This window comes from Mus pahari, chromosome 16 (genome assembly GCF_900095145.1).
Source record: "Mus pahari chromosome 16, PAHARI_EIJ_v1.1, whole genome shotgun sequence".
Lineage (NCBI taxonomy): Eukaryota > Metazoa > Chordata > Mammalia > Rodentia > Muridae > Mus > Mus pahari.
In genome coordinates this window covers 58450382-58458862 of record NC_034605.1, presented here as the reverse complement: position 1 = coordinate 58458862, position 8481 = coordinate 58450382, and the positions used below count along the sequence as shown (strand labels likewise).

General features: G+C 46.8%; 1 protein-coding gene across 1 annotated transcript in view; it reads right to left on the bottom strand.

The window, feature by feature from the left end:
* Positions 1-449: 449 nt before the first annotated feature.
* Positions 450-8481, bottom strand: part of Txndc15 (thioredoxin domain containing 15) — a 13553-nt gene continuing 5521 nt past the window's right edge. Inside the window, exons 3-5 of the mRNA XM_021215638.1 lie at positions 5732-5895; positions 2249-2379; positions 450-1010 (exon numbers count right to left, since the gene is read on the bottom strand). Of these exons, the coding sequence (XP_021071297.1) occupies positions 814-1010; positions 2249-2379; positions 5732-5895 (492 nt within the window). The 3' untranslated portion in view covers positions 450-813. The remainder of the gene's footprint in view (positions 1011-2248; positions 2380-5731; positions 5896-8481) is intronic.

The following is an 8481-nucleotide window of genomic DNA, read 5'->3' as shown; positions in this document are numbered from 1 at the left end:
CCACCTGCCTCTGCCTCCTGAGTGCTGGGACTAAAGGCGTGCGCCACCACGCCCGGCGTTAAAATTGTGTTTTTAATAAGCGTGTGGAGGGGGCGAGCGTTATGGTGTACACACAGAGGTCAGAAGACAACTTCTAGGAGTCAGTTCTCTTCTCCCACCGTGTGGAACACAGGGATCGAACTCAGATCTTCACACTTGGTGGCAGGCACCTTTATCTGCTAAGCCATCTCAGCGGCCCATGTTATCTCTTTTCTAACTGTCCTAAACTAGACCAGACTCAACTCCAGGCAAGGACGGGGTTTTACACTTCCTTTGGATCGCAATCTAGCTGTGTGCTGGTATATGACTGGGTAATATCTGTGCTCTAGCACAGAATTAGCATGTTTTAATTAGAATTAGGAGTTTCTCCTAAAGTCCGCCATTTCCAGAAACAAGCAAAACCACTTTGAATTCTTTCAGTGACTTTATTTTTCACCCAGTCCTGTGGCAGACCCACACTTTTCATTCTAGCCCACACATCCCATCCTAGCTCCTCTTCTGAGACAACACTTTCCTGTTTAACGACACTAGAAGGGAAATCCATTATGTTCAAGTATTAAAAAACAACAACAGTCAATTCTAGTGGACACTTTTGCACCTGCTAATTGTCATAGGAAAAACACATTTATATGAAATCTTTTCAGCCTTTCAGTAGTTCAACGAGAACATGATTCTTGAATCTGACTTCCGTTGCAAGTCCGCACGTTAGCAACGGTAATGCTAAGTCCACAAAGGAAGGGCTGAGCCCCCTCTTGTTCCGGTTCAGTTCTGTCTTTACTCCGCGTGTTCCTGCTCTTGTCCTGGAATCAGCCACCGAATGCTCTCGGTGCGGATGGTAGCATACATAATGAAACTAATTAAAAAGAACAAGGAGAACACCAGCAGCCAGTCCACAGTCTTTATCACAGCGCTGGGGAGAGGGCCCATCTGGTCAGCCTGCGTTACCACCACATTTTTCTTGGCTTCTATACCTGAAAGAGAAATTGTTTCAAATCAGAAAGAAAACACATCTGAAGCTTGTCTGAAGTATGATGCACAGCATGCAAAGTGACAAGCAGCCCTAAGATAAGCGCCACCTCAAGCATATCTTGGAAGGATTTCACTTGCGTGTCAGTGCGATTTTCTTTCTTCCCACCACATCAAAGGATCGGGAATCCTTCCAGCCTTTCAAAGCTAAAACTCCAGAATTTCTGACTCCTCGGAGCTTTTCTAGTCCATGTGCTCTTAAGAGTTACCTTCTGTTCTCTTAAGACCAAAGTCCAACAAAATAAAGCTGCTCTCAGAAGTTCCCACAGGTTATCAAGATGCCTTTAAATGAGTTCGTGGAAGACAGTTACCCACCACTGGGCAGTGAGCACCAAAGATGCCAGGCACCTAGAACTCCTCTGCAATCACCAAGCACAATGGCTTTCTTTCCCGTGGACTGTCAATGACTAGTGAATCAGGGCCCAGCAGGAGGCTCAGAATTACCAGCAACCCTGCAGCTGCTCTGAGATAACCTGAGAGAAGAAGAGTTTAGGCTCTTTGGAGTCAGAAGGAAACAAGAACAATGTGGCCTGAGGTGAGTTCCAATCAGCACTCAGTTCTAGTAAGTGCCCCTCAGGGGGAAGAGGGATGTTCAAAGTCAAAGTTAGACAGCTGTGAGAAAGGGAAGTTTCCAAGGAACACTTTTCTTCAACTCACCACAATCAAACCTTTACAAGGAAGAAACAATAGGGCCATTTGTTTTGGCAAACACTAAGGAATTAAAGCAACTTCTTCAAATGGATTAAAAAAATGGAACTCAGCACAATAAAAGTAACTAAATCATGAGCACGCCCAACAATTCAGCTAAAGTTTACAAATACTACAGTCGGCTGCAAGGCAGACTAAAGAAGATATACTGTATGCTACTACTAACAAAGATCCCTCTGAGTTTGAGGCCAGCCTGGTCTACAAAGCAAGTTCCAGGCCAGCCAGGGCTACACAGTGAGACCCTGTCTCAAAAACAAAACAAGCCGGGCAGTGGTGGGGCACGCCTTTAATCCCAGCACTTGGGAGGCAGAGGCAGGTGGATTTCTGAGTTCAAGGCCAGCCTGGTCTACAGAGTGAGCTCCAGGCCAGCCAGGGCTACACAGAGAAATCCTGTCTCAACCCACCCCCCCAAAAAAAAAACAAAACAAAACAAAAAAATGAAACACCTTCCTTCCCAGATGTTATTTCTACGTACCCGTCTGATTGAAAATGAAGATTTTCAGTGTTTCCAGGGTGCGATCTGTATGATTAAACCTCGCCATTGGTTTAGCTCCTTGAAATAACAAAATGTTAGGGACAGCTACAGTGCCAAATCTGGTGGAAAGGCTGTAAAACAAAGAAGGCAGTTAAGTTAGAAAGCCCCACAAAGTATGTCCTCACGTGGCTGCCCTGTGAGAATCGGTAGATATCAATGAAAAGTTCCTTGTGACCTATGGTTTTGGGAGTTGAACTTTTGACTTTTGCTCTGTTCCTTGCCACGGCCTTATGGTTCAGGGCTGGGGCAGTCCTGTTCTGCAATCCAAGTCAGTTGGTATTAGCACATGATTCTAGCCATGACCCAGTGATTCCAAATGTCAAAACAACACAGACCAGAAAAATCTAATGAAACACGGTGTGTCAATTTTCTTGACAGGAAAAAAAAAACTTCAAACTTTAGAATGGCCATCCCTCCCTTCCAAAAAGGTTAGCATACAGTAAGCAATTCTTTCCCAGATTGGTGCAAAGGAATCCTGACTCAATCTACATGGGAGGCTCAGAACTAGGGAGGGAGGACTTGGCAGAGGCAGCCTGCAGGTTTCTTTTGCCTTCACACGGCCAGTCTGGGTTCTGGCAGTGGTCTGAGAACAGAATCAGCTATGACCTTTGGGGACACTGCTTAACCCCACCATGCCTCTGTTTCTCCCAGCACTAACAAGCAGTGTTGGATGAACAATGTCACTCGTGTCACTCCGATGGTGCCAAACAATCAAGCACATGTTTCACCCCCTGTAATGACAGTGTCCTCCATAATCAAGGCATAATCGAGGCACTTAATGGAGGCGAACGAAGGTAGCAAGGAGGATGGCAAAAGCCTCCGGAAGGGAGAGGAGGGAAGAGGGTGACCCTGAGGAGTGCTCGCTTCTGAGCTTGACAAACAGTGCCATCCCTCAGGCCGGAAGCAGACAGAGGAGTTACTCTGTTAGGAAGGAAGAGATGGCTCAGGAGTTCAGAGCACACACAGACTGCGCTCCTGGAGGACCTGTATGGGGCAGGTCACCACTGCCTGTCACCTCAGCTCTGAGTATCTCTGCCTCCACAAACATGCAGGCACTCACATTCCAAGTGGGATGGCTAATCTTGGTTGTCACTTTGACCACATGTGGCATCAACTAAAACCAGGCATCCCTGTGAGGTGTCTTCCTCACTGGATCATTTGAGGAGAGAAGACCCACCCTAACACTTGGTCATGCCTTCTGGTGGCAGCCTACATAAAGAACATGGAAGGAGGAGCCTTTGCTTTTTGCCTGCTTGCCCTCACTCTAGCCAGCAAGCCCTTCTGTCCTACTCGGGAGCCATTCCGTCACTGATGTTTGCCTGTCTGGGAGCCATTCCTTCACTGACTTCTTTGGGATTCCCATGCAGACTGGAGAGCAGCTGAGATATCTAGCCTTGGAGACTGAACAATTACCGGATTCTTGGCCTTTCTATCAGGAGACAGCCATCGTTGGTGTAGCTGGACCACAGCCTGTAGACCACTCTAATAAGTCCTTTTGTGTGTGTGTGTATGTGTGTGTGTGTGTGGTATAGATATAAATATAGATATATATAATCAGCTCTCCCTTATACACCATGAATGAAAAAACGTTTTAAATAATTATAATTACTTGAGGGACAATTTATTTCTTCATAAACAATGAAAAGACACAAACAAATAAATAATATGAAAAAAATAAGGTTAAAAGGCAAGGCAGATATATTGATGAACAGCCGACAGCTGCTCTCCTGTCTCCAGGTAACAGTGCAAGCTCACTGACCTGCCCAAGGAAGAAGAGATTAACAAGTTCTGTGAACTGTATAGGAGTATAAGCAAGGGGGCTGAGAGATGGCTCAGGTTAAGAGCACTGACTGCTCTTCTGGAGGTCCTGAGTTCAAATCCCAGCAACCACATGGTGGCTCACAACCATCTGTAATGGGATCTGATGCCCTCTTCTGGTGTGTCTGAAGACAGCTACAATGTACTTGCATATAATACATAAATAAACCAGAAAGAAAGAAAGAAAGAAAGAAAGAAAGAAAGAAAGAAAGAAAGAAAGAAAGAAAGAAAGAAAGAAAAGCAAGGGTAATGTCACTACAAAGGGATACATTCATTTATTAATATATTAAGTGCTTATTATTCTAATGCATAACCTGTAATATGCACACAAGAGTAAATACACACGTGGTGGCTCACACCTGTAACCTCAGCACTTGAGAGGCTGAGGCATGAGGACGGCTGAGAATTCAAGGCCAGTCTGGGTTGCAGAGTGAGCCTCTCTTTCAAAAAAGGAAAAACAATGAAATCGATATAAAGAAAGAAAAGATATCCAGGCAGTGGTGGCGCCTCTGATCTCAGCACTCGGGAGGTGGAGGCAGGCAGATCTGAGTTCCAGGCCAGACTGGTCTACAGAGGACAGCCAGAGCTTTACAGAGAAACACTGTCTCAAAAAAAAAAACAAAACAAAACAAAGAAAAACAACAAAAAAAGAAGGAAGGAAGGAAAGGCTGACAGGCTGATGGATGGATGAACAAATGAAAGAAAGAAAGAGAGAGAGAAAAGGAAGAAAGAGAGAAAAGGAAGAGAGAAAGAAAGAAGAAAAGAAAGAGAGAGAAAAGACAGGGAAGAGAATGAGAAGCTGGAGAGAGCTCAATAGCTAAGTGTGCATACTGCTCTTTTTTTTTTTTTTTTTTTTTTTTTTTTTTTTTTTTTTTTTTTTTTTTTTTTTTTTTTTTTTTGGCTTTTTCGAGACAGGGTTTCTCTGTGTAGCCCTGGCTGTCCTGGTACTCACTCTGTAGATCAGGCTGGCCTCGAACCCAGAAATCCACCTGCCTCTGCCTCCCAAGTGCTGAGATTAAAGTTGTGCGCCACCATGCCCGGCCCGTGCATACTGCTCTTAAGCAGAGCTGGGCTGGAGAGATGGCTCAGCAGTTAGGAGCACTGACTGCTCCTCCAGAGGATCTGGGTTGGATTCTCTGCACCCCACACAGTGGCTCACATAACTCTAGTTCCAAGGGATCCAGCACTTCCTTCTGTCCTTCATGGTCACGTAGCACACAGCCATCTATGCAGCCAGAACACCCATATACATACGTTAAAAATAAACAAAAGTACTTTTAAAAGACGAAAATTAAAAAAAAATAAACCACGCATAGGCACAGCACAGAGCTGGCAACTGCACTGCAGGCACTGGCACAGACAGATGCCCTACTGTGGTACCACGGGTACTATCTTAGTCTGGTCTAGACCATCCAAGGTCCTCTGGCCCCATGATCTGCCGCTCTTCCATCCACCGCACACAGAACTGGACACCACCAGCTCCCAGGAGCCTGATGACCAGCAGCCTGTTACAAAGCCCCATGACCTTCCCTACTTGCGGCTCATCCAACAAGGACTCCCCATGACCACGACATCAGCTGGGAAGCCACACTCTGCCGAGGATACCTGCTGTGCTGAGATGCATCCAGAGCCAAGAAGCCGAGTGTTGGAAATGCCCGGGGCAGGGAGTTAAAATGAGGAGCCAGGCTGGCAGAAAACCGGCACCACGGGGTGTAGAAGAGGACCAGAGTACAGTCACTACCATTTGGGTTTAGGAAATCCATGAGGTCCTGCAAAGAAAAGGACAATAGTTAAGGTTGGCATTAAGTGTACATGTGCCGGCTAGGCAGGGAGGCAGGAAGGAACTCTGTAGGTTCAAGGTCGGCCTGGTCTACATAGCAAGTTCCAGGACAGCCAGGGCTACCAAACAAAAACAAAGCTCCTGTGTGTTTCTGTGTGTCCCCGAGAAAGAGAACACACTGCTGCTCTAGGGCGTGGTCAGCAGGAGGGCAGAGAGGATGGAGACGGACAGAGGCCACAAGTCAGCAGGAAAGCACTCTGAATGACAGGGCACATTCATCTCTGAGCTTCCCACCCATACTTGATACTTCAGTGTTTCCTTAAGTGGTCGAGGCAAACACTGAGCAATCACAGCACACACAGACCACATGGAGGGCACCTGTGCGCCGTGGCACTGAATCATACATCTCAGATGCTATGGTCTACAGCTGTTAGGATTGATTTTTGTTATGTGTTTGTGAGTAGGTGTGCACGTTTGCACATATATGTGCATGCAGATGCCCATGGAAGCCAGCAGAGGGCATCAGACCCCTGGAACAGGAACTACAGGCAATTGTGGGATGGCCAATGATGTTTGGAGCAGAACTCAGGTCCACTGGAAGAGCAGCAGGCATTATAACTGCTTAGCTAGAGACGTTCGCTGGAGGCTCAACCCACCCTGTGAAGCCACTGGAGAGAGTAGTTCCAGCATTAGAAGGTAAGCTCTCCTGGAAGGTCACACATCACTAGAGGATGCTCAACTCTTGTTCATGAGTCTGCTGCGTGTTCATGCACCACAAGTGTGCCTGGTGTCTGTGGTGGCCAGAAGAGGGCATCAGATCCCCCTGGAACCACAGTTACAGACAGGTGCTAGGAATAAAGCCATGTGGGTACCAGAAATTGAACCCAGGTCCTCGGTAAGAGAAGGCAAGGCTCTTAACCTCTGAGCCATCTCTCCAGGCCCCTGAGCATGAAGGGACCGTTGGGCTTTGATCTCAGGGTGTTTTGTTTTGTTTCCCCAGAGGGTCTCACTGTGTAGCTCTGACTGACTTGGAACTCACGAAGATCTGCCTGCCTCTTCCTGCCCAGCACTGTGTGTGCGGCCGTAAGCCTTGATCTCTTCACTTTCCTTTGACTGCCCAGTCCCCAGGAGGTGAGGGATTTTCCCAATGTGAGGTCCACCAGGGTGCGCTGCTTCACCACAGGCCCAGAAACAACAGAGCCAAGCAGTGGCTCCAAAACTGTGAGCTAAAACAAGCTTTCCTCTTGTTAAGTTGGTTCCCCCGGTATTTTATAAGCGTGTTACAGTAAGGAAAAGGTAACTCATCTGAGGTGGGTTGAATAGGCTTGGCCCCCATAGGGAGTGGCCCATAGGGAGTGGCACTATTAGGAGTTGTGGCCTGGTTGGAGGAGGTGTGTCACTGTGGGGGTGGAATTTAAGGTCTTATGCTCAAGCTCCATATGGAATTCCAGTGCCCTTCTGCTGCCTTCAGATCAAGGAGAACTCTCAGCTCCTCCAGAGCCATGTCTGCTTGCACACTACCCGCCATGTTGATAATGGACTAAACCTCTGAAACCGTAAGCCAGCGCCAATTAAATGTTTGCTTTTATAAGAGTTGCCAGGGGCTGGAGAGATGGCTCAGTGGGTAAGAGCACTGACTGCTCTTCCGAAGGTCCTGAGTTCAAATCCCAGCAACCACATGGTGGCTCACAACCACCTATAATGGAATCTGACGCCCTCTTCTGGTGCGTCTTAAGACAGGTACAGTGTACTTACATATAATAAATAAATAAATAAAAATCTTTGGGCTGGAGAGATGGCTCAGCTGACTGCTCTTCCAAAGGTCCTGAGTTCAAATCCCAGCAACCACATGATGGCTCAAAACCATCTGTAATAAGATCTGACACTCTCTTCTGGATGACAGCTATAGTGTACTTACATATAATAAATAAATATGTCTTTAAAAAAAAAAAGTTGCCTTGGTCATGGTGTCCCTTCAAAGCAATAAGACCCTAAGACAATATTAAACACTTTTAAACTGTCATCTTGCCAGAGCTAAGATCAATGTGTGAGGCCAAAGGTCAAAGGTTGGTGCAAGTCAAGGGAGCATGGCTCCTGCCCCATGTGTCTGAGCTGTAACCCAGACTGGCCCGGTCATACGTGTGACAACAAAACAGCCCTGCCAGGCCTGAGGACAGGGTTCTGGAGGGAATGTGAGCCAGGCTGACCTGGAGAAGATGCATAAATTAGCTATGTCAAGCCCTCCATGACAGTGAGCCACCATTGCCCTCAGAGCAAGCACTAGGCTCACAGCCTTGAGAGAGAAGAGGCACTGTAACACATTTTCCAGCATAAATATCAAACTGCGGTTTTAGTCATTCGGATTTTCTTTTCTCTAAAAAAAATGATTTATTTTTATTATTTTTTAATCATGTGTGTGTAGCTGAGCGGAGGCACTGAAGGAGGCCAGAGAGGACATTGGATCCCCTGAAGCTAGAGTTACATGTGATTGTGCGCCATCCAGTGTGGGTGCTGTGATTGTGCGCCATCCAGTGTGGGTGCTGTGACTGTGCGCCATCCAGTGTGGGTGCTGTGA